Below are 27404 nucleotides of genomic sequence, written 5' to 3' on the forward strand. Positions count from 1 at the left end.
TTCCTGGACTTCAGTTCAGCCTTCAACACGATCTGCCCAGACACCCTGGTTGACAACCTGGCGCAGCTCGGTGTTGACCCCACACTTCGCGCATGGGTCAAGAGCTTCCTTTCAGACAGGACACAACAGGTCAAGCTCGGAAACTGCTCCTCCAGCATGAGAACTACCAATACAGGGGCACCTCAAGGGTGTGTACTGTTCCCGCTTCTATTCTCTACGTACACCAATAACTGCACTTCCGCCTCAGACTCCGTCAAGGTCATCAAATTTGCTGATGACACAACAATCATCGGTCTCATCGGCGAAAACGGAGAGCGGGAATACCGCAGTGAGATAGGGAGAATATGCGAGTGGTGCAAGAACAGCAACCTGGTCCTCAACGCAACAAAGACTGTTGAGCTGATTGTCGATTTCAGGAGGAACCCTCCCACTCACCCACCAGTCTACATAGGCGAGACCGAAGTCTCCAGAGTATCATCAGTCCAGTTCCTCGGCACAACCTTATCCACTGATCTAAGGTGGGAACAGAACACCATCAAAATTCAGAAGAAGGCACAGCGGAGGCTTTTTTCCTGCGTCAACTTAAAAAATTTGGTATGCCTCGGGAGCTGCTGACCAGCTTCTACACCGCTACCACGGAGTCCATTCTTTGCTCCTCAGTTATCGTCTGGTATGCCCGCGCAACGGCCAGCGACAGACATAAACTGCAAAGAATCATTAGTGAGGTGGAAAGGATCATTGGATCGCCTCTGCCACCTCTTGATCTCCTCCACGCGGCTAGGATGAGGAAGAGGGCCACCAGGATTTCCTGCGACCCCGCCCACCCTGGCAACCGCTTTTTTGAGCCCCTCCAATCCGTCCGCCGCTTCCGAACTATCCCAACCAAGACCACAAGACACAGGAATTCTTTCTTCCCCCAGGCAGTTCTGCTGCTCAACAACTCTGACCCCTGACTCTTCTGTCCCAGTCCACAACCAGCATACTTCCCTTAGTGGCTCTTCTGCCTTCTCTTCTGCATCTCTAACACACAATATCTCAATATATGTTATCGCACTGTTATGCTGCTAGTATGTGGAACTGTAGCCGCAAATGTATTGTAAATGCTGTCAGTATGTGTAATTGTCACTGTATAACATGTAAAATGTACAACTGTCATTACGTACTTGCCCAAGCCATGTGTACCACAAGCAATTCCGAGTACGGCACCACCGTACTTGGCGAATAAATCCATCTTGTATCTTGTAATAAATTAATTAAATCTTGTAATAATTTCAAGCTTTTGAAATGTTAAGTTTCTTCTTCAGGCAATATATAGAACTGCATCAGAACTGTACCAAAGTAAATGTAACATTCAGAGACTTATATATGATTCTGTAGGCTTATTCGGCAATCTGACTCCATGTTGTCACACAGTCTTACCACCTTTTTTGTAAAAAAAACTCATCAGTGCTTCTGATGCATTGATGCACTGATGAGGTCATTCAAAAGGAGGGAAGACTATGTAAAAAGGTGTAAGATTGACAAATAAGCCTACAGAATCGTATATAAATCTCTCTATGATACATTCACTGTTGTACTGGTTTGACTTAGCTCTGTAAAATGCCTGAAAAGGAAACTGCTCATTCATACCACCTCAGGGGATCGCATGGCCCCGGTGTTTTTTTTGTTTTGTTTATAAAAATGGTTTTGTATCATGTAGCTAGCACTTGGCTAGCTACATGTTGCCCCCAATCGCCGCCGCCACCCTCTGATCCTCCCGATCGCCACCCTTATACATACCTCTCCCCGGAACCCGCGATGGCACAGCCTTTCCAATAGCCTCCAGGCATCGCTATGGGGAGGATCGGGACTGCGCATGCCGTAGATGACGTCAGACATGACGTCCAATCATCGCCATAGCAATGACAGAAGCTGTTCGGGGAAGTTGCGGTTCTTGCGGGATCGCGGCTAGGTAAATATAGCCAGCGGAGATCGGGGGATCAGAGTGGTGCCGGGGGACTTGGGGCACAAGTGTAGCTAGCCTAGTGTATAACCTAGCCTACACTGTATAACACAAATTTTAAACAAAAATTTCCCTCCCGTCAACACATGGCCGCAAAAGTTGAACGCTAGGGTGGTTAATGGTGTTACTGAATTCAACATTTGTTTGTTTTATGCATGAATATCTGCTCCATGACTAACAATGGACCATACGTCACTTAAAATTTGGTACTGTAGAGAGGTACACAGAGATTTCGCAATCTGCAGAGTGTAACTGAGAATTGCTATGGTGAAGATAATTACTAAGTTTTAACACTTTACAGAGATGAGCTGAGATTTGAAACTGTAAAGATTTGTGGAAATGTGATATTCCGGGAAAGACAGGGGAAAAAACCTCAAATGGCGTGCATGAAAAAGGACGCCAGGAAAAAAGGGCCCAGCTGGATAACGAAATGGTGCCGGTGGATAACGAAATCTTACAAATGATAAATATCGTTGTCAAAGTTGGTTAACGATAAATAAAGTTTCAAAACAGGTGGGAGATGATAACGAAAAGATCTTAACGTTAAAAATCATTTTGTAATTCAACATTACAGCTTAACCCAACCCTACTCTTACACAGAACCCTCTCCTGGTGGTGCCTAAAACTAACCACTCCCCGGTGGTGCCTAACCCTCCTCGGTGGTGCCCTACCCTAACCACCCCCCCCCCGGTGTTGCTTAAAACTAAATGCCGCTCGGGTGGTGCCTAACCCTAACCACTCTCCCTGGTGGTACTTCACCCTAACCACTCCCTCTGCAGAAACAGCCTTTTACACATAGAAATAATATCTTTGATAACGTAAAATCTGTACATACAAACAAAATAATATTATAAAAACTATAATGTTGCAAGCTTCTAAAATGATAACATACTTCAAAAACTGTAACATTGTAATGTTGTTAACGATATTTATTGGGCACCCTTTTTCAGCTTTTTTCGCCGTTTTATCACATTAGAGTATATGGTGGCGCCCTTTTCATCCACCCTCAGCCGACACCCTTTTTTCCTGCTACCCTCAAATGTAGAATTTTGCAGAGAACCCTTGAGACAAACTCGTAGTTTAGACCAAATCTGGCAATGCATTATCCATCATTGCATTTCGTACTGACTGGCAGTTTGGCTTATGCAAGCAGGCTCTAAAAATCAACTGAGGTTTAGGCTTCATGTTCAGTATCCTTTTTTATGTATAATTCTGTTGTGATTTCTCATCTATTTTCCCCAATGAAAGCACATTTCAATGGCACTGCTCCTATCGCAGGTTTGAATGGTGCGATTTTTAAACCATACTATATGCTTTCATTTTTTTGCGTGTTTACTGTGGTAAAAAGGTAGTTAAAAATGGCACAAAACTAGAGATGGCCCAAATGGTTCACCGGTGGTTCTCGTTCGCGGCGCACCGGGAACACATAGCAAGTTCGACCTGCCCCCTAAACTACATCATTGGGCTAAACTTTGACCCTCTACATCACAGTCAGCAGACACATGGCAGCCAATCAGGCTGCACTCCCTCCTGGAACACCCCCCCCCCCTAATAATAGGGCAGCAGTGTTGGCCATTTTCTTACTCTGTCTGCTGCTGCATTAGTGAGACAAGGAAGAGACATTGGAGAGATAGGGAAAGCAGTAGTTAGGAGGTCTTGTTAGCTTGCTCCTTGCTGATATTTGTTGCTGAAAAGCACCACAAAAAAAACTCTTTTGAGAGCTAATGTTGTTGTGATGTGTTTTTTTGTTTTTGTGTGGCCCACTGGCACTGCATATACAGCCCTGTCTGTCGCAGCTGGCCCGTGCTAATTGCTGTACTGTGCCAGGCCCAGCACATTTAGTGCATACCTTTTCACTGAACCAGTGTGACTGCACACTGTTTTATATTCCAGTCAGTGCATACCTTTTCACTGCATCTGTGTGACTGCACATTGTATTATACCACCAGTCACTGCACCTGTGTGACTGCACATTGTTATACCACCAGTCACTGCATACCTTTCACTGCATCTGTGTGACAGCACACTGTTTTATATACCAGTCAGTGCATACCTTTTCACTGCACCTGTGTGACTGCACATTGTTATACCACCAGTCACTGCATACCTTTCACTGCATCTGTGTGACAACACACTGTTTTATATACCAGTCAGTGCATACCTTTTCACTGCACTTGTGTGACTGCACATTGTATTATACCACCAGTCACTGCATACCTTTCACTGCATCTGTGTGACAGCACACTGTTTTATATACCAATCAGTGCATACCTTTTCACTGCACCTGTGTGACTGCACATTGTATTATACCACCAGTCACTGCATTCAGGGTCGGACTGGGACACCAAGGAAGTTTCAGCCTGGGGCCCACCCCTCTCTCCTCCTCCTCCCTCCCCCCCCCATTTTGGGCTCACATACACATGTACTCTAGAAATTTTGCATGACTTTATGGTAGGGAATAGATTGTGAGCAATTCTGAGGACAATCTCCAATAGGGATATGTCTAAATGCGGCGCTCGCAGTGCGCCGCAGCAAAACTAAATGGGTGTCACCACGCACTGGAACATCGGCGTGGTCATGATGAGTCATGGGCAGACTTAAAAAAAAATACAAAACACAAAATAAGTAGCGGTGTTATTCACAGAGATTAGGTCTGACCAGATACATTTTAGATAAAATATTCAAGTAGTTACATGCCTCATGATAATAATAATAATAGTAATCAGGTTGGCTGCAGATACCCCCACACAATGCAATCAGGTTGGTGGCAGATATCCCCACAAAATGCAATCAGGTTGACGGCAGATACCCCCACACAATGCAATCAGGTTGGTGGCAGATACCCCCACAAAATGCAATCAGGTTGATGGCAGATACCCCCACACAATGCAATCAGGTTAAAGGCAGATACCCCCACAAAATGCACACAGGTTGGTGGCAGATACCCCCACAAAATGCAATCAGTTTGGCTGCAGATACCCCCACACAATGCAATCAGGTTGGTGGCAGATACCCCCACACAATGCAATCAGGTTGGCTGCAGATACCCCCACAAAATGCATTCAGGTTGGCTGAAGATACCCCCACAAAATGCAATCAGGTTGGCTGCAGATACCCCCACACAATGCAATCAGGTTGATGGCAGATACCCCCACACAATGCAATCAGGTTGATGGCAGATACCCCCACAAAATGCAATCAGGTTGACGGCAGATTCCTACACACAAAATGCAATCACTTTGGCTGCAGATACCCCCACACAATGCAATCAGGTTGGTGGCAGATACCCCCCCACAATGCAATCAGGTTGGCTGCAGATACCCCCACAAAATGCAATCAGGTTGGCTGCAGATACCCCCACACAATGCAATCAGGTTGGTGGCAGATACCCCCACACAATGCAATCCTTTCACTGCATCTGTGTGACAACACACTGTTTTATATACCAGTCAGTGCATACCTTTTCACTGCACTTGTGTGACTGCACATTGTATTATACCACCAGTCACTGCATACCTTTCACTGCATCTGTGTGACAGCACACTGTTTTATATACCAATCAGTGCATACCTTTTCACTGCACCTATGTGACTGCACATTGTATTATACCACCAGTCACTGCATTCAGGGTCGGACTGGGACACCAAGGGCCCACCAAGGAAGTTTCAGCCTGGGGCCCACCCCTCTCTCCTCCTCCTCCCTCCCCCCCCCATTTTGGGCTCACATACACATGTACTCTAGAAATTTTGCATGACTTTATGGTAGGGAATAGATTGTGATCAATTCTGAGGACAATCTCCAATAGGGATATGTCTAAATGCGGCGCTCGCAGTGCGCCGCAGCAAAACTAAATGGGTGTCACCATGCACTGGAACATCGGCGTGGTCATGATGAGTCATGGGCAGACTTAAAAAAAAATACAAAACACAAAATAAGTAGCGGTGTTATTCACACAGATTAGGTCTGACCAGATACATTTTAGATAAAATATTCAAGTAGTTACATGCCTCATGATAATAATAATAATAATAATCAGGTTGGCTGCAGATACCCCCACACAATGCAATCAGGTTGGTGGCAGATACCCCCACAAAATGCAATCAGGTTGACGGCAGATACCCCCACACAATGCAATCAGGTTGGTGGCAGATACCCCCACAAAATGCAATCAGGTTGATGGCAGATACCCCCACACAATGCAATCAGGTTGACGGCAGATACCCCCACAAAATGCAATCAGGTTGATGGCAGATACCCCCACAAAATGCAATCAGTTTGGCTGCAGATACCCCCACACAATGCAATCAGGTTGGTGGCAGATACCCCCACACAATGCAATCAGGTTGGCTGCAGATACCCCCACAAAATGCAATCAGGTTGGCTGCAGATACCCCCACAAAATGCAATCAGGTTGGCTGCAGATACCCCCACACAATGCAATCAGGTTGATGGCAGATACCCCCACAAAATGCAATCAGGTTGACGGCAGATACCCCCACAAAATGCAATCAGTTTGGCTGCAGATACCCCCACACAATGCAATCAGGTTGGTGGCAGATACCCCCACACAATGCAATCAGGTTGGCTGCAGATATCCCCACAAAATGCAATCAGGTTGGCTGCAGATACCCCCACACAATGCAATCAGGTTGGTGGCAGATACCCCCACAAAATTCATTCAGGTTGGCTGCAGATACCCCCACACAATGCAATCAGGTTGGTGGCAGATACCCCCACAGAATGCAATCAGGTTGGCTGCAGATACCCCCACAAAAATGCAAACAGGTTGGCTGCAGATATCCCCACACAATGCAATCAGGTTGGTGGCAGAGATACCCCCACACAATGCAATCAGGTTGGTGGCAGAGATACCCCCACACAATGCAAGTCCCCCCCAGCTTGCAAGGGGGGGCAGAGGGCACAGATCAGCGGGCACAGATCAGCGGGGAAGCCTCCCCCCTCGCCCTCCCTCACCTAGGGGCTCCCCCTTCCGCACACCCCCCTCCTCCAGAAGTGCAGCCAGCAGCGAGCGGAGAATAGCTTACTGAGCTTCAGATGATGCTATCTCCGCTCCGCTCCGCATGCCGCTGCTGCCCTGCTGGTCTCTGTCTCCTGTAGTGACGCTGTCCAATCATGCTCTCGCAGGAAGTACTACGAGAGCGTGATTGGACAGCGTCACTACAGCAGACAGAGACCAGCAGGGCAGCGGCATGCGGACTCGGAGCGGAGCTAGCATCATCTCTGTAGCTATTCTCCGCTCGCTGCTGGCTGCACTTCTGGAGGAGGGGGTGTGTGGAAGGGGGGCCCCTAGGTGAGGGAGGGGGGGGCGCTTCCCCCCTCCCCGCTGCTCTGTGCCCAATTCCCCCCCTTCCAAGCTGTGCCCCCCTCCCTCTTAGCTCTGGGGCCCCCAGGAGGAGGGGCAGTCGGGGCCCACCGATGGGACCATCGGTGGTTTGGTGGCTCAGTCCGAGCTTGCCTGCATTCCTTTCACTGCATCTGTGTGACAGCACACTGTTTTATATACCAGTTACACACAAGCATCTCTGCCTGCATGCCGTGTAACTGCCTGTCCCAAAACTAAGTCAGTCCTCACACAGCATCTCTGCCTGAAGGCGGCTTGACTGCCTTCTCCACCACCAACAAGGTCCAGGACTCCAGGTGGATTCCTGAATTTTTAAGGCCGCTGCTAGCAGCGGTCGTGAACTAAAACAATAATAATTTTTTGGGTGCATGTACATGCCTGCCTAATTTTTCTGGCTGCACTGCGGCTGCAGCAACAAAACAAAAGGCATGTACATGTGTCAATTCCCCTTCGTGATCGTTACCTTGCGGCGGTGAAGGGGCTTGCATATCACAATGAAGCAATGACCTATATGAGTGTTTTGGGGGGCATACCTGACCCAAGATAATAAGGTTGTTGCTTCATTGTGGACAGACCAAATTCAATCAGCTGGACAGTCACTGTTGTTCTGTCATTGAGCTACCTCAGCCCGACCATATGGGCTTGAAAACCGCCATCGCCTGCACTCTCGCTATCATGCTCACCAGTCCAGCATGGCCATCACTACACAAACAGCTGTTTGTGGTGTGTTACACAGTGAGTTTAGTCTGTCAGTGTGAAACAGTACACGACTTACTCTACCTGCTGATCCATGTCTACACACAAAAGATGTTTTCAAGCACTTTATGCCTCCAATTCAGGAATGTTATGTGATTTCTGCCCTTTAGGGATTATAACGCTGCTGTGCGTCAAATCTGTAATTTTCCCAGGGTAATTTTCCCAGTTCGTCTGCCCATTAAGGTCTATTGCGGTTCGCATGGTTTGCGCGTACTTTTGCAGAAGTTCGTGTTCGAGATTTGCAAACCAAAAATCGGAGGCTCGAGTCATCTCTACACCACACACAAAAAAGGTCAATTCTATATGATTTCTCAGAAGTTTTTGTAACAGTTTTAAAATGTGGGAAGTGTGTAGGAAGCCTCAAGTGTATGCTTAGAAGTGGGAACAAAAAAATTGCCATACATTTTTGTTTAGGCAGCAATTTATATTTATATTACACAAATGATAAGTCACACACATTCATACAACACAGACTTTTGGTGTTAAATTAGTTAAACTAATTATAAAATCATATATATATATATATATATATATATATATATATATATATATATATATATATATATATATATATATATATATATATATACTTTTCAGTCAGCAGAGCATTAAAACATTAAAGGAACCCTATCATGATTTTTTTATTATTCATTTTTATACATGTGTATGAAAGTTTACATAGTTTGGTAGACAAAAGACATCTGTCCGACCAGAACAAAGGAAATAAAAAAAAATAAGTAAAAGTTAGATACATTTCCGTACTGTACCTTAACATATCCTAGTTGATCCAGAGGAAGGCAAAGAAAACCCTTACAAGGCTTGGGCCAATTAACCTTTAAGGGGAAAAAAATCTATCCGGACTTCAGGTGACAGATAAAATCAACTTTGCTAGAAATAAATGCATGGAACACATCTAAGCCTCCTGTAACAGCAGATATAGATGTAGCCTCTTTTATAGTACCCCTTTTATATTGCTCCCTTTCGTATAGTACTCCTATTAGTAATCTATTTACATACCCCCTCAGTCATGCAGAGATAGAAACAGAGTTTGTTATATTTAGCGCTCTTCTTGCAGGCTTTTCTCCAACATGTTTCCAGTCACCCGATTCTAATGGGGGCACTGTGGTGCAGGTGCAGCACTTCCTAGCCATTTCCTTCAGACCTTATGACATACATGCTATATACCATAACCACCTCCTAGCCTATGGTCCCTAATGGGCACGTAAGCAGCACATGAAATTAAGATGTAAATCTGGAGGTTTGTGTCCCCAGGCTAATTGTATTCAAAATTCTGTATTATTGTGTTACATAAAAATATTCTTAACACTAACAAGAATTTATTGATGTAACTTTCACTTAATGGCAGGTGTCTTGGCATTTCCTCATTCTGAATGAAAACAGACAAAATTCTTCCTTGAATGATGTAATATATATCGACAATATAGCTCAACTGCTGCTTTCAGGTAAGCGACATTTATTTATCACAAAGAAAATATTATTTTAGCCATGCAATGTTCTAAATAGTTTACTTTACCTCTAATATATTTCTTTTGTTCTTCTATGATAATCATTAAGGCTAGGTTCACAGTGGTCAGTTGTATAAAATATGCGTTATAATATGTTATAATGACTGTGAACTGCAATGGAGACTGCACATAGACTTTAATACAAAGCCTGCATGCAGTGAATTACAATAATGTGATCAGTTACAATGCAGTACTGTAAACAGGCCCATAGAATTTCATGGGCAGGGAGTTAGCATGCAGAATTAATCCGCAGCACAACTGAGCATTGTGATCAGGGCCTTAGAAGATTTATCACACATTAGGGAAAATTGCAAGTTAAAAATGATCTTATATGTCATAAAATTCCCAGGCCTGTTTTTGAATCTTTAGACACTCATCTCCTAAAGCTACATACACACAGAACGATAGGATCATGTGAAAAGACTGATGAACAATCCATGTTTGTGATGTGCATGACAGCAGAACACTGAAAACGAAATGCCAAATGATTAGGTTGTTAAACAATGCAGGATCTAGGCAATGTGCCACAGACCTTGCATACACATGGTTTAATAACTGTTCAAAGCTCTGTACACATTGCTGGCTATGAATGATTATCTGCCATTGCCAAAGCAATCCGTCATGGTGGTTGTTTGAAATGCCCAAATATCATCATGGATTGTTCGATTACGCTTGTGTCATACATTTTTGAACGACATCTAAACAATTTGTCATTCATAGATCATTTTAAAAATGTTTCCCCCATGTGTACATAGTTTAACTTCTTCTCTTTAGTGTGTATTTTACATGTCATAAATAGATTTTTCTGATAACGGCACTGGGTAAGTAGTTGATTACTTTTTGGGGCAGGGGAAATGGTTTGTAAGACAGGAGTGGAAGCTGGAACAAAGCAAAAATTATTCAGTAAGGTTAGTCATTTGTAGGAAGGGTTAGGTGTTAGATAAGTGGCAGGATTGATTTATACCTTAGGGTTGGTAGTCAGGAAGGGTGACTCTGCTTAATGGGACATTTAGGGTTAAATATCAGCAATGGGCATTTCGCCAAAATGAGGGTTAAGTTTAGACAAAAGGAAGGGGGATTTCATCTTCATGAACATTAAACGTTAGAGTTAGGTGCCGGAGGAATTGCATAGCTGAAACCTGATGCCATGACCCAAGGCACTGTAGAAGGGGGAACAAGAAGCAGCAATGTAAGGACAACCAAATAGCCAAGCACAGTGTATGAAATACCTGTTAGACCATAACAATTTATGGAGGCATTTTAATGGGGTGGATAATGTAATATGGTACACTGTCATAGGAAAAGGGGGACGCATGGGACATATAAGAGGGACAGTCTAATAGAGTGGATGAAACAGGAGCTACACATGGAGGTTATTATAATGAAAAGACTACTTAGCCCCCTTATAACCTCTACCACTTTTAAGACAATGCCCACTAAAAGATAAAATAACTGATTTCCTAATTTTTACCACAACATTTTTTTAATTGAATTTCAATGACAAAAAAGTGCACAGAGCAGAAAAATATACCTTTATCTGCCAACCACACAATGCAATTGTGGTATTATTATTTTTTATTTAAAAAACATAGCACACATATTATGCAGTGCTAATGGGAAGAATATCCAAATTCAGTTTGTGGTTTTTATTTACTGTAAAGAACTGCAGAAAATATCAATGCTATATACAGTAAATACACAGTAATACAAAAAAAAACACTACTGTTTATTTAAAGAGGAACTCCAGTGAAAATAATGTAATAACAAAGTGCTTCATTTTTACAATAATTATGTATAAATGATTTATTCAGTGCTTTCCCATTGTAAAATATTTTAAATCCCTGATTTATATTCTAGCTGCTGCTTGCTGTTTTGGCAGTTGGAAGCAGCTGTAAACAGCTATTTCCCACAATGCAACAGGGTTCACAGACAGGAAAATGCCAAGAGTACGTACTCAGAATTTCTTTGTGGGAGGGTTTTCACCACAATATTAGCCATACAGCGCCCCCTGATGGTCTGTTTGTGAAAAGGAATAGATTTCTCATGGGAAAGGGGGTATCAGCTACTGATTGGGATAAAGTTCAATTCTTGGTCGGAGTTTCTCTTTAAAGCTATAATGGGTGAAAACTGAACAAATACGTATTTTTCTTGTTTTTCTATTTAAACTGCATGATGAATGAAATAATTATAAGGAAAAAAGTGCCCAAAGAACGTCTACTTCCTCCCAAAAGAAAAACATGTATGTTTATAAATATCGCTTGGGTGCCGAAAATGGTGACAAAGTTATTGCTGAATTAACAGGGACATAGCTGAAATGTCAACATTGTTTTGTTCTGGAAGGTGAAAACAACCTCTAGATGTGAGGTGATTAATGACTTTTTATACTAAATGGTTATCAAAGTTTTGTAGCAATTATAATGTATAACTTTAGAATGAAAAAAAAATATTTCTAGATGATATTTTATTGGTAATATTTATCCCCAAACTGATGTTTATTATGATATATAAAATGTTGAACTAGGCATTACATCAGCATTAAATCAGACAGATGAAGAAACAAGATCAAGGGTGAAGATGAATCCAGCAACCATTCAAAGACTTTACTTTGGGAGTTGTGTAGTGCATGGAGTTCTCCAAACTCTGCAGCTGTTTCCAAGAACTGGGCTGAATCACCTAATAGAAGTGAGCCCTGTGGAACTTCATCAGGTAAGTTAGATAGTTGCATAGTTATTGCAATTAAACCTGTAATGACAGACATATGGATACTGCAAATGATTCAGTTTAAGGTTACTTTAACACTACACATGGTGCATCACATCGCGGTACTCTCCCTCGCCGCAGCTGGTCGCAAGGGCAATGTAAGTCTATGGAGACTTACACAATATGGCGACCAGGTGCGACGGAAGTAGCAAAATTGACACAAGGCCGCTGCATAATCTACAGTGTGTTGCAGCATGATTGTTTCTATCACATTGTTTATGCAGCAATGCAAGTCTATGGCGACGCATGGTGGTGCAGTAAGTGTAAATGCCCGATCGCTGTAGCGCCAAGGCGGACAGGTGCAGAGTGACGAAGCTTCAGTGACGTACTTCCTGTCCAGCAGGGAGTACATTACTGAGTGGGGGGGGGGGGGGGGCAACTCTACGCATATTACCCCGTCGGCACACTCTGCTGCAAGGTAGTATGCATAGAAGAATTGCATGGCGTGACGTCCTGCCTTGGGCTCTCCTGTTGCTGAATGATCGCACCACATAATATGTGAAATGTTATTGGCTCCTTTCATACTCATTCCATGACTTCACTACCTTGTTGGTCAGTGAAGTGGAACAAGTGTGCAAGTGGGTATTTTATTAACCATGTGCTTGTTCCAGGTCACTGATACACTGAGTAGTGGATCTGTGGAATGACCACCGATGGCAGAGCCCATACATCTGTAATGTGTTTCTAATAATTTGTTTTATAAAAACAATGTTTTTTTCCTTATTAGACCTCAATATTCTAAAATAATGTTTACAAAATTGAGATTTGTGTGTGATATGTAGTATCCTAAAGTGCACCTCCCCTCCTTGAAGATACCGTAGACCTGTAAGAGTGCTCCCTGTTCCAAAATTGCACTCACTATAATACAATATGTATCATCCTAGTGGTTTGGGTCACCCCGATCTGCTTGGTAACTGTGTTGTAAATTTGTACTTAACTCAAATGTTCAAGAGCCTGTAAAGTGGACCCCCTCTATTAGTATAGTTTAAATCTGTACATGGCACAAATATTCAAGAGATCTCTGTATTCTGAAAGTGAGTTTACCTCCTCCATTAGTAAAATGTAAGCCCGTACGTAACACAAATACTGTATTTAGAAGCAGTATAGACATCAAGAATTTCATGGGAGAGCCCTCTGAAAGCCCCATTAGGGACAGTGGGCACTGAGCACCTTTCAGGACAGGGAGGTTAAAATGCTTACATGACATCTTTAACCCATTCAGGTTCCGCCGTTTTCACGTGAGAAATGTTCACCTCCCATTCATTAGCCTATAACTTTATCACTACTTATCACAATGCACTGATCTATATCTTGTTTTTTCCGCCACCAATTAGACTTTCTTTGGGGGGTACATTTTGCTAAGAGCCACTTTACTGTAAATGCATTTTAACAGGAAGAATAAGAAAAAACTGAGAAAATTCATTATTTCTCAGTTTTCAGCCATTATAGTTTTAAAATAATACATGCCTCCATAATTAAAACTCACGTATTGTATTTGCCCATATGTCCCAGTTATAACACTGTTAAAATTATGTCCCTATCACAATGTATGGCGACAATATTTTATTTGGAAATAAAGGTGCATTTTTTCCGTTTTGCATCTATCACTATTTACAAGTTTAAAATAAAAAAAATATAGAAATATTTCATCTTTACATTGATATTTAAAAAGTTTAGACCCTTAGGTAAATATTTACATTTTTTTTTTTTTTTATTGTAATGGTTTTTTTTTTTCATTGTAAACATTTTATTTGGGTAGTTTTGGGAGGGTGGGAGGTAAACAATAGATTTATAATGTAAATGTGTGTTAATTTTACATTTTTTTTTACAGGTGTAGTATTACTTTTTGGCCACAAGATGGCGGCCATGAGTTTGTTTACATGACTTCACTCTAAGCGTAACATACACTTACAGTGACGCATCGGGAAGGGAACGGCCAGAAAAGGCGCAGCTTCTGAGAGAAGCTGTCGCTTTTTCAGCGGGGGAGAGGAATCAATGATCGGGCACCGTAGCCCGATACATTGATTCCCTGGCTACCGAATCCGCGGCCGGGAGTGCGCGTGCACGCGCGCGATCGGCCGCGGGAGCGCGCGGTGGCGCGCATGGTTCCTGGACGTAGAAACTACGTCCAGGAACCAAAATAGGTTAAATATGTGGATATTAGATAAATACATGAAATGAATAAATAAGTCATCTATTGCCTATCATCTGATGATCTAACACAGAGACCCTGGAAGTGGGTGCCAAAATACACGTTTTGCAACACTACGCATTCTAATGTAACCAGAGTGACTTGCAAGTTCTTAGTGATGTGTATAATTTATGTTTTTCCTTCGAACACCTGCTGGACTTCTTTAATTCTTTAATATGGAACTATCAATGCATAATTAAAACGTACACAATTGTATTGCAGGATGGAGAATTTAAGTAGACCTGAACTGAAAATAAAGTGATGGAAATTGTAGCATCCTACTCCTAGATAGGACTTTTCTAGAGTCCCAGTTTTATTCTGTATTTAAAAGCTAGAAAAGAAAGTTTAATATTTGTATTGTCACAGCTGAATGACACAGTATTTTAGACTTCCAAATCATGAACTATTGCCACAATCATGAACTATTGATCTTTTTATCTATCCTCTGCAATTAAAAGTCAATCTTTGCCAGTCAAGAGTTTTGTAGCTTGTAATTATTTAACTGTACTAGAGAAGTTTGATCCTGTGTTTGTCAAGGAGCAGATATGTGGACATCAAATTAACAAACATTGATTTAGGTAATACTGTTAATAACTAATCGCGCATGGATTATTTTAAGCTTTCAACATGTTAAGTTTCTTCTTCAGGCATTATACAGAACTGGATCAGAACTGTAAGTAAGGTTGGTTTGATGTCCACTGATCTGTAAGAGTTACACTGTAGTCCAACTGACGTCCGGTCCGACTGTAGAGAACCTTGCATTTGCATACCTAAACACTTAACCTTTACAATGAGATAAAAGAAAAGGAACACAGCCTACTTCTATTCAGGAATTGGATTAAATATTTGCATATTTTTCTCATATCACACCAGTTTGGGTAGCCTTTAAAGTACTCATTCAGGACTCTTTTTTATGCATTTATTACTGTACTTAACATTCAGAGAAAAATGAACACAGACATTAATTAGCTCTAGTTGTTTAGTTTGTTGTAATCAGATGATCTGTTGTCTTCTGCTGCTTATATTTGTTTTTTGTAGTGAACTACAACATACAGAGAATACAATTATAAATACAAAGCCTGCCTCTAGAGCGTATCTGTTTCTGCTTTATATCTCATCTTGCTCTCATGTTCTCTGTTCTGAAACAGAGGATTAACTGCAATGTATTTGTCTTTAGGCCCTCAATGTCATCCTTTGTATCTATGACAAAATGAAAACCTGTGATAACAACTTTTGCACTGCTGTAGTGGAAGGAGTGTGCACTGTATATTCCGCTCTCTCATTAACATCTGTGGATGCAAGTTACATTGAAGCTCTAGTTTTTAAAATAATTACATCCACCTTTCATCGACAAGGTAAGTCATATTATTTATTAGAGTGTAGAAACATGCTCAGTCTCCACAACAGAGTGGCTTTTACATATGTACCAGGTGTTCTGATTATAAGTAGGCTGTTTACATATCAGACACCCCAAAGGGTATAAGAATTGGTGAAAGTTGTTGTAACTTTCTCTACACTTTTTTCGGGAGTATCTGTTCTGGGTTAGGTCTGCCCCAAACAAATTCTTCAGTGTGCTGAGAGCCTTTTTTAGTAGTACTGCACAGGCGCAAAACACTAACAGCGATGGGAGTATGATGGGGGAGCATACGTGCAGCCAGGCCATGCATGTGCAGTGCTGCAGGACTGGCGGTGACTTGAGGAAGAGACGGGCCAGCCAGTGGACGATCCGAGTGGCCCAGGAGGACGCCGAGGAAGCCAGTTGCCTAAAGTGAGCTGAAAGAAGCCCCAGGTAAGTATAAATGCTTTTGGTCTTAGATTTCCATTAAAATTCTGTCACAGGAAATAGTAGGCAATGTTGCTTTCTGATGACATTCTACCTTGTCTAAGTAACAATACTTATGGGATGAAACAATAACTTTTAGATTCCATTCTCAACAAACTAACTGACACTGGGGGGAAAAATACTGAGCACTTACTAGGATAATTAACCTTACAAAAACCACTATTCTGAAAAACTGTAACATTGAAAATACATATGTTTATAAAATGTGCATTTATCCCTGAATTAAATACACTATACATTACATTTCTCCTTTGCTGCTGTAGCTTACAGTAGACAATAAACTGACAAAACGGACGGGTTTTGAACTAGTCCATCTCCTCATTGAAGATTCTTAGTATTTCCTTTATTTTTTACAAAAGCAGCCCCTGGAAAGCATTTATGCTGTACAAAGATATTGGCCAGCCCCCTACTCATTTGCACACTATTTTGGCAGTTGGACTGAGCAACTGCTGTTCAGCAAGCAGAAAAGTAATTTATAGTGCATTTTAATTTAGGAGAAATGTGCATTGTATAAGTACCGTATTTATTGACTCAAGTCTACCCAGCAAAGTTAATGGCTGCACTTGGGGACCAGGAAGAATTAACAACTGCACTTGGGTTCCAGGAGGGGTTAATGACTGCACTTTATACAGTATTCCACCATTAACCCCTCCTTTCCCTCTTAAAGAGGAATTCCAGTGAAAATAATGTAATAAAAAAGTGCTTCATTTTTACAATAATTATGTATAAATGATTTAGTCAGTGTTTGCCCATTGTAAAATCTTTTAAATCCCTGATTTACATTCTGACATTTATTACATGGTGACATTTTTACTGTTGGCAGGTGATGTAACTGCTGCATGTTTTTTTGGCAGTTGGAAACAGCTATAAACAGCTATTTCCCACAATGCAGCAAGGTTCACAGACAGGAATCTGCCAGAAGTACGTACTCAAGAGTTTCATGTGGGAGGGGTTTCACCACAATATCACTCATACAGCACCCCCTGATGGTCTGTTTGTGAAAAGAAATAGATTTATCATGTAAAAGGGGGTATCAGCTACTGATTGGGATAAAGTTCAATTCTTGGTCGGAGTTTCTCTTTAAAGAGAAACTCCAACCAAGAATTGAACTTTATCCCAATCAGTAGCTGATACCCCCTTTTACATGAGAAAAAGAATGATTTTCACAAACAGACCATCAGGGGGCGCTGTGTGACTGATTTTGTGCTGAAACCACTCCCACTAGAGGCTCTGAATACCGCGGTACTTCTGGCAAACTGCCACAATGTAACAATGTTCACAGACAGGAAATGGCTGTTTAGAGCTGTCTAACAGCCAGAATAGCTAGAAACAGCTACATAACCTGCCCACAGTAACAATGTCACCATGTAATACATGTCAGAATGTGAATCTGGGAGAGGAAAGATTTTACAATGAGCAAACACTGACTAAATCATTTATACATAATTATGGTAAAAATGAAGCACTTTTTTTTATTACATTATTTTCAGTGGAGTTCCTCTTTAAGTGCAGACAATGGGCTTGATTCACAAAGTGGTGTTAACCTACTTAGCACGCCTAAGGATTTTTGGGCGTGATAACCATTGCACTAAGTAGGTTAGCACTGTTTTGAGGAAAAAACTCATGTACAAAGTTTTGCGTGCAAAGTCCGGTGCACGCGTAAAGTCGCATAGGGTTTAATGGGCGCATAAAACTTTACGCGCGCAAAACTTTATGGGCACTAAACTTTATGCGCGCAAACCCTTATACGCGCATTACTGCGTGAAGAGGCAGTTTGCACGGGATAAGCTGCTTTTCACTGGTGTGCTAACAGTTAGCACGCTTTTGTGAATCAAGCCCAATAACTTCTCCAGGCCCTCAAGGGCAGCATTTATTCACTTCCCTACCTGCAGCTCAGTACCCCCCCCCCCCCCCGCCTCTTTCCTTGTTAGTTGTTGTGGCCAGGACTTTCAGACCTGTGTTTTCTTGCCATTTCCTTTATCAATAAAGTGTCACTTACCATGTAGTAAATTGCTGCAAATGGGAATGTCATTAATAGTACACACATTACTCAGTGTGCTCGGTATTGCCCTTGACTCGTGTATAAGTTGACCCCTATATTTTTTTTTTGTGAGTCAGTCCTAAATTGCTAGATTTATGCTACATCTACACGAGGCGATCCGGCGGCTCGATTAGCCCCGGACCGCCTCAGCCGCATCCCCGCGCGTACCCGCTGCGTCCCCGCTCGCTCGCGCGTGCATCGGATTCGATCCCCCGCTCGTCCCCACCGGTGCCGCTTATCTTTCGCTCGATTCCCTGCCATTGTCCCCTCGTGGGGAACGAGCAGGGAATCGGCGGTGGGGAGATCCGTCCTGTCGGCTCGATTGATAAGTAACTTTGCTGTTACATCGCTCCGTGTAGATGGAGCATTATACTCAAGTGTATACGGTATGTGTACACATGTGTGTTAAACTTTATGGCTAACCTTTATCAAGCAGAGTGTGCTTGTTTGTATAACATAGGTTGGTTAGTAAGAAGGAAGCACGGCAGTCATATAATGCTTTGCATATCAACTACCAGCTAATGCCTGTAACAAGTCTTATCTTTGTACATGAATCCTCCATCTTCTGAGTAATTACTTGGTTTACTTGGTTTACTAATCAGCCTCTGCTACCTTGTTATAATATATAAAGTCCAGCACACAAGGCTAGAATGGGGTAAGAACTGTAGATCTCTCTTGTTATGTTGCAGCACACTTAAACTGGATTTGTTTAAGCCTGCCATTGTGTGGTTAGTTTTCAGTTGTTACCTGGGACACACTGGAACATAGCAGGGCTTCCAAAAAACCCACACAAACGTTAATTATCTGTTGTGTGATTGTAGCCTGGTGGTACCTACAGTGTAAGCTGATTTTTAATATGTCCAAGCTGTTCAGGATTAAAAAAAAGGCTTCTGAAGTCCCACAACCACTAATTTGTATACTTCTCAGCAACCAGACAATATGACCTGTGTGAGGGTGGCAAAAATTGAGCACTAGTAGATTTTTTAAAATTTATTCAGTCCCGTTTACTGGAAATGCCTCAAAACATTATGTCCAGTGGCTCCTACAAAGTAAATCAGGTCATAGTAGTCCATGGTTTAAGTTCAAAGTGTTTTTCCAATTTATCATGTTTTTGTGCTCCCCTTCTCCTGAAATATTGATTCAAATGGTTATTTATTGTTCTGTTATCGGTAGCTCAAATGATTTGCCTTAAAATATCCATTTGTTATACCCATTTGTTATATTGGCATTGCAGATATATTTCAGAATGAATAAGTCCATAAGAGAAAACATGGCAGATTTATTGGTGCCGTGTCTTGCTGTCAGTCAGCATTTATGCACAGTGCTGGAAAATCAATTTTGAAATCAGTTTTATCAAACGAAAAGCTGACTAGAATTAAACATAACTACCCATTTATCCTTCAACTGCATCTTGCTTTACAAGAATACATAACAAATTGTCCTTGTAAAGACTATCATTATTTTTCTTAAAAGCCATCAAATGCAAACTGTACTACATTTGATTCATATTTGAAGCTACTGGCTGTGGTACTTGAATGCAGTATAGCTACAATGAGTGTTTATATGCAATCAACTGCAATACCACTATGGTATACACACATACATGTCATTTCTCAAGTCTAATGCACTACAGCTCAGCAGTAAAGCAATATATATATCTGTTAGCTAAATGAATCTACTAGTTGCTGGATTTCTGGATTTTCTTGTGCACTGAAACACACTAGTGGCTAGCAACAAATCAGTCATCTGTAAAACCCTTTAACAGGTTATACTCTTTTATGATCACTGAAAAAAATAGACAGTGACAGCTCTCTATAACGAATAACTTATGACGTTGATCAGATGTTGAGTACTCTGGACCACATAAGTATATATCAACTTGCAATCCACCAGCTCAGTATATTGCCAGATAGGTGCAATGACATTCTGTCCAGGTGGTGGGTGGCTCTATGGCCACAGTGTGCAGAAGCCATGGACTCCACTTCAGCACATCGGGAATCATGACAGGCGCTGTTGAAATGAACAGGGAAGATAGTACATAAACTATGCAGACTGGGTGGCCAAAAAAGCAGAGCTAGCAGAGTGTAGGGATTTGTACCCTAGATTGTACACCCATGTACCTTTCAACTTTCCCAATTTTTATTTTTATGAGATGGGCAAAACCCCCTTCCTTTCAAGCCTTAAACTGTTCATCAGACATCTAGGTTGGATAGCTAACATTCTTATTTTCAAATCTTGATTGCAGAATGCTGCTCATGGTCCTATCCCATATAGGCTATCATTCATAAAGCATTCCCACATGCGGTAATGCTGAAAACAGCTGACTTTACCGACCATTTAGCAAAATGTCAATTCATAAAAGCTGTTACCACATGACATTCCTGAGCAGTGAGGTAAATTACTGCCTTCTGCGGTGATTATCTCAACACGTCACTAAATGTCAATTCATAAAGGTTAGAGCAGGCGGTATTGGGACAGAGAATACTGCTTGCTTTGAAGAGGTGATAAGCGTGTGGATAAGAGCAAAGTTAATGGAGATAGATCTCCTAGGCAGCAGTGGTGAGAGCAAAACAACAAAAAAGGCTTTCCAGAATACCCCAGCTCTGGTATTGGCCAGTCTAAATTTTCTATCAAGGCTTCCCATTGGTCCATTTTTCTGGACCAGATGGAATTTTTAATAGCAAATCCAGCTAAACCCCAACCAGGGAAAGTGAATTTGAATGCGGTCTTGATTTAACCAACTCAGTATCAACATATAAAACCGAGAACCAGAGCAGTTTTGACATTTTAGCTATGTCCCTATTTAATCAGCAATACTTCAAGTGTACCTGAGATGGTACACACTGCATTATTTATACTTTAAGGGAACCATAACTGAGAGGGATATGGATGTTTCCTTTTAAACAATACCAGTTGCTCCCTTACTGCTCCATTATAGTGGTCTCTGCATTGTGCCCTCAAAGAATGACTACTGTGTCCACTTATAGTGGCATCCATCAATAGTTGCTTTTCCAGTCTGGGTGGTCAATAAGCCTCACCTTACCTACATTTCTCTGGTAGTCTATGTAAGAACCTATACGTTGGTTGCTATTGGCAACAGCACAACACACCTTTTACTCCGGCACCAGCAACTCATTAGAGCTGCAACTCACAGCGACACCATACAGGAGATAGAGCGGTGACAGCCACCTTCACCTTTAAGGGGTTTATTCAGCAATCATTTATACAAGTATTCCATCAGGCATCTTTTGTTAAATGTTGATTTCTTCAGGGTATAAACAGTCTTTCCTATGTCCTATGTACATCACATATATTTACAGCATACAGACTTGAAGCTATTATTCTAAATAGGAAGCGTAGAGAGCAGGATAGCATGCAGAAAAAGAAGATCCCTCTACCATCCTATCTCTTACTTTTATATAAACATCAAAGAGTTAAATTCTGACATCAACCGAGCCATACCTCCAAGCCTAAAATTGGCAGGCATGGGCATGTGATCCACACCATCATCTAGTGCACCAGTGCTTTATGCCCTAGATGCATGGAATGCAATGTTTTCCAAATATCGGCTCTGTTTACCTTTTCGTAGTCTGATTGTCGGAACATTTAGACCTGAGAACCCATTATGTGTCCTTCTAGAGGAACATGCTTCTTGTAAATGACTTCATAATTTCTCCCCGAGAAACTATGCTTAAAGAGACCTGCATCTCAAGTCTTTACTAAACTTTAGTACCTGAGGCCTAGAATTCAAGTATAATTACATTATATCAGTCTAGTGGCCTTCCTCCCCCTTATACACAGTAATCACTGGTAGTAGAGATGGCCCGAACCTCCGATTTTAGGTTCGCGAACCAGGTTCACGAACTTCCGCAAAAGTTTGGTTCACGCGAACTTTCGCGAACCGTAATAGACTTCAGTGGGGAGGCGAACTTTGAAAACTAGAAACACTTATGCTGGCCAGAAAAGTGATGGAAAAGATGTTTCAAGGGGTCTAACATCTAAGTTTTTGCATGGATGAGTAGGATAGACGCCAAAAGTCCCCGGGAAAAATCTGGATTTAACGCAAAGCAGCATTTTAAGTACAGAAATCACATTACATGCTAAATTGAAGGCCTAAAGTGCTTTAAAACATCTTGCATGTGTATACATCAATCAGGGAGTGTAATTAGAGTACTGCTTCACACTGACACACCAAACTCACTGTGTAACGAACCGCAAACAGCTGTTTGTGTTGTGACGGCCGTGCTGGACTGGTGCGCACCATGGCGAGAGTGCAGGCGATAGCGGTTTTCAAGCTCATATGGTTTGCCAGGCTGAGGTAGCTCAATGACAGAACAACAGTGATTGTCCAGCTGATCGAATTTGGTCTGTCCAAAATGAAGCAACGACCTTATTATCCTTGGTGTGCCACCCCCGAGACACTCATATAGCCGGCGGTCATAGCTTCATTGTGATACGCAAGCCCCTTCACCGCGGCAAGGTAATGATCACGAAGGGGAATTGACACATGTACATGCCTTTTGTTTTGTTGTTGCTGCCGCAGCGCAGCCAGGAAAATTAGGCAGGCATGTACACGCACCAGAAGAATTATTATAGCGGCCGCTGCTAGCAGCGGCCTTAAATGTTCAGGAATCCGCCTGGAGTCCTGGTGGACCCTGTTGGTGGTGGCGGAGAAGGCAGTCAAGTGGCCTGCAGGCAGTGATGCTGTGTAGGGACCGACTTAGTCTCGGGGCAGGCAGTCACACGGCGTGCAGGCAGAGATGCTGTGTGTGAGGACTGACTTAGTCTTCGGGCAGGCCTGAGCGTGCTTTGCAGACCAGGCATCCGTGGTCAGATGGACCCTTGACCCAGTGTTGGTGTGCCAGGGATGTCACCACTTGCCTTTGAACATCACGGTACAGTTACAGTAGGTATCGCCGTTTTTGAGAAAAAATTGCGGCCTGGCATCTTCCACTGCGGTGTGTGGTTTTGCTTTTGTGTGCTGCTTTTCCTCAGGTGGTCATCCCATTGCAGTTTGTGCTTTGTAATCATGTGCCTTCATAAGGTAGTTGTCTCTACGCGGGTCTTGGTCTTTCCACGCCTCAATTTTCGGTGGCAGAGAGTACAGATGGCATTGCTGTCATCTGAGGCAGACACACAAAAAATTTCCACACCGCTGAGCCCTGAGGTGATGGCACTTTGGTGGTGGCGGCCGACTGAGTGATAAGTGGGGTGTCAGAATCAGAGCAGGAGGAGGAAGATATGTCACGCTTCCGTGCGGAAGCTGAGAAAGATGAGGTGTTAAATAGTCAACTACGCCCTGACAATATTGGGGGTTGATGGCACATGCCTTCTTCTGAACACTGTACTTTGGTCGAGAGCCACACAAAATCACAACAGCGCAACCCCCGAACAGACCTGCCAGGTGGCCTGCCTCTGGCTCTGCCTTTTGTTTTGTCCATATTGGGGGGATGAAGTGAAAAGTATGCACTGACTTGACTAATACAATGTACGGTTACACAGGTGCAGTGATATATCACACTGCGTGCGCTGACATGGGTAGGTGGGTGCACTAAACAGCAGGTAGGTAGGTGTATGCAGTGCTGCTGGATAGTACAAATGTGCACCTGTCACACACACGTACCGTGAACAGGTACAGTGACTGGTGGTATTAACAATGCCTGCGCTCACGTAGGTAGGTAGGTGGACTAAACAGTGAACAGGTGCAGTGATTGGGATTACAAATTTGCAGCTGCCTGTCACACACACAGGTAGTCACTGAATGTGCTTGGCCTGGCAGTGGAATTAAGGGGCCAAAGGCCAGCTGCGACTGACTGACAGGGCCGTATATAAATATAATGCAAGTGGGCCACACACACACACACACACACACACACACACACACACACACACACACACACACACACACACACACACAAAATAGATCACAAGAACAAGATTAGCTCTCAAAACAGCTGTTGAGGGGTGCTTTTTTAGCAATAAGAACCAGCAAGGAGCAAGCTAACAAGCCTTCAAAGGCCTAACTAAGCTTTCCCTATGAGAGTCTGCAGCAGCTCTCCCTTCTCTAATTACTGCAGGCACACGAGTAAGTAAAATGTCTGATGCTGCCTGCCTTTTATAAGGGGGGGAGGGCCTCCAGGAGGGAGTGTAGCCTGATTGGCTACAATGTGCCTGCTGACTGTGATGTAGAGTGTCAAAGTTGACCCTAATGATGCACTATGGGGGCGAATCAAACTTCCGGAAAAGTTTGCAGCTCTCCGCGAACAGGAACCACGGAAGTTCACCGGGAAGCGTATCGTTTGGGCCATCTCTAACTGGTAGTCTAGTGGCCTCTTCCCTTCCTCTTATATACAATAATCACTGAAAGACTAGTGGCCCCCTTCCCCAAATATACAATTATCCCTGACAGTCTAGTGGCCCCTATCACCCCTCCAATATGGAGATCAGCTGCAGGGGTCTTATTTACCTCTCGGGGGTTCCAGCGATGAGCAGCACCCCTCAATTCAGCACCACAGCCAGCCTCATGCTGCCACAAGTCCTGGGTCCTAGCTGAGAGGCCACCCCTGATTCCCTAATGCAGGGAACTATGAAACATGCTGGTCAGGGGTTTCCACAACTGCTTCTCCTTGGTCCAGCAGCTGTACTCTGTCTTCTTCAGGACCTATTTCTGTGTCTCTTGGACCGACTGTCAATTTCTTCTACTCTAGGCCCCACTCTCCATTACCAATATTAAGCTTAATATCAGCAAGGGATAGTGGGACACAGAGTGCAGCTAGAAAACGTTGGCTGCAGAGGAGCCAAAAGACACAAAGGCAGTACCAATTGGACAAGCAGGCAGCAACCAATATGTTGGCTTGAGCAATTGAGGAGCATTAAATGTCCCATCAGTTTATTATCGAGTCAATCATTTGTATCTGGTCTGGGGGGCTTGGCTTATCCTCAAATTGGTTTATATTTAAAGGGACTCCGAGCTCTGAAAAAAAAGGAAAGTTGTACTCACCAGGGGCTTTTTCCAGCCCAGTGCTGGTCGGGAGGTCCCACGCCGGCGTCCTGGCTCCTCTCCTTCTCCCCGCTCCGGAATGGCTGGCAGGCCGCAGCCCGGGCGACACTCTCACGAGTGTCGGGCTGCTTCTTCCGCATATGACGCGGATTACGTCACACGCCGGCCGCCTCGCGTCATCACGGCGGCCGGCGTGAAAGTACTGCGCATGCGCGCTTTGTTCGCGCATGCGCAGTACTTTCACGCCGGCCGCCGTGATGACGCGAGGCGGCCGGCGTGTGACGTAATCCGCGTCATATGTGGAAGAAGCAGCCCGACACTCGGGAGAGTGTCGCCCGGGCTGCGGCCTGCCAGCCATTCCGGAGCGGGGAGAAGGAGAGGAGCCAGGACGCCGGCGTGGTACCTCCCGACCAGCACTGGGCTGGAAAAAGCCCCTGGTGAGTACAACTTTCCTTTTTTTCAGAGTTTGGAGTCCCTTTAAGTGTACAGTGTATGAAACTCAGCAAAAACTCAGTATACAGAGGCGCCAGAGTAGAGTAAAACGTTTTAAAAACCGCTTAAAAGCAGAGGGGGATGTTAAGGTGGACTCGCCTCCCTCTTACAAAAAAAGAAAACTCACTTCAGTCTTGATAAAACAGAAATGACAAATAATTTATTCAACTCCACAAATGCAATGCGTTCTGCGGGCGTGCCCCCGCTTCTTTAGGCAAAAATGGGAGCACAACTCAGTGGGACAAGCAATAGGTTTGAGCGCCTCTGTCTGTGTATGAAAACTATTTAATCCCATTCCATCAAAAATAAAGTTATTTACTCTTTAAGAAATACATAATATGTGGATGTATTCAGCTTATTGTACATAAATGTTTACACAAATACAGTAAGTATACAATGTATTTTATATGTTATGATTATTCTTATTAATAATGCTTTAATGGTTTATTATTATTTATCTATGTATTCACCTAATGTACACTAAATGAGGAGAACAAATTAAAAACTTCAATTAATCACAGAGACATGATATAGGCATACAGTGCCCAAAAGAGCTAATGGTCTAACAGTCATTGTTATTTTATAGAATCTCTTACCATCAACCGTCTCTGCATTCCCATTCCAACGGATGACGTGGATATTGCAGATTATTCCAGCTGGCTTATTAACCACCTGCAAGCAAAGAATTTCCAAAAAGATTCACTCTTACCAAGTACTACCAAGGATGCAGCAAACAATACATAGTAGGTTGCATATGACGAATATCTGTTTTCTATTGTATCAACAGAGCAGTATGGTATAAATAACTGATATGAAGTAGTAAATTTCCACTACCTGATTTGTCTTTTGATCAATTTAGCTATTTGATTGCTGTGATAACAGTTGTTAGCACTTTTTATTGCACTATTGCATAAAGAATATTTTATCTTATGGGAAAATTATGTTGCAACATTTTTATTTATGTTGCTGATGCGTTGCAATTAATTTCTGTATGAAATGGCTCAATATAATAAGTATAATTCACCTTCTGAAATGAGAAGGTATTTACAATAATTCAGCTTTAAAGTGCACCAGAGATGACATGTGACATGATGAAATAGACATGTGCATATACAGTGGCAAGCATACAGACACTATGCTGTGCTCCTTTTCTTTTTTCCCTGCCTGAAAGAGTTTATAATTAGATATGGAACGGACAGTTTTTCTCCAGACATTACTCAGTCGGCTCACTGATAACAAATTACAGCTCAAAAAACACTTTCCTAAACAGATACCTGGGCTTTTAACTGTGAGGAAAAGATAAAAAGGTCAATAGTTCATGTATTTTCACTGAGACACTGCAATTGAGCAGAGACTATGAAACATTAAATCTGCTTTGTAAATGTTTATACATAAAATAAAACCTTGAGATATCTAAAAGAGTAATTTTAG

General features: G+C 42.6%; 1 protein-coding gene across 1 annotated transcript in view; it reads left to right on the forward strand.

The window, feature by feature from the left end:
* Positions 1-27404, forward strand: part of LOC137544945 (uncharacterized) — a 648464-nt gene that overhangs the window by 548050 nt on the left and 73010 nt on the right. Inside the window, exons 89-92 of the mRNA XM_068266042.1 lie at positions 9487-9583; positions 12168-12352; positions 15775-15952; positions 26560-26716. Of these exons, the coding sequence (XP_068122143.1) occupies positions 9487-9583; positions 12168-12352; positions 15775-15952; positions 26560-26716 (617 nt within the window). The remainder of the gene's footprint in view (positions 1-9486; positions 9584-12167; positions 12353-15774; positions 15953-26559; positions 26717-27404) is intronic.

This window comes from Hyperolius riggenbachi, chromosome 2 (genome assembly GCF_040937935.1).
Source record: "Hyperolius riggenbachi isolate aHypRig1 chromosome 2, aHypRig1.pri, whole genome shotgun sequence".
Lineage (NCBI taxonomy): Eukaryota > Metazoa > Chordata > Amphibia > Anura > Hyperoliidae > Hyperolius > Hyperolius riggenbachi.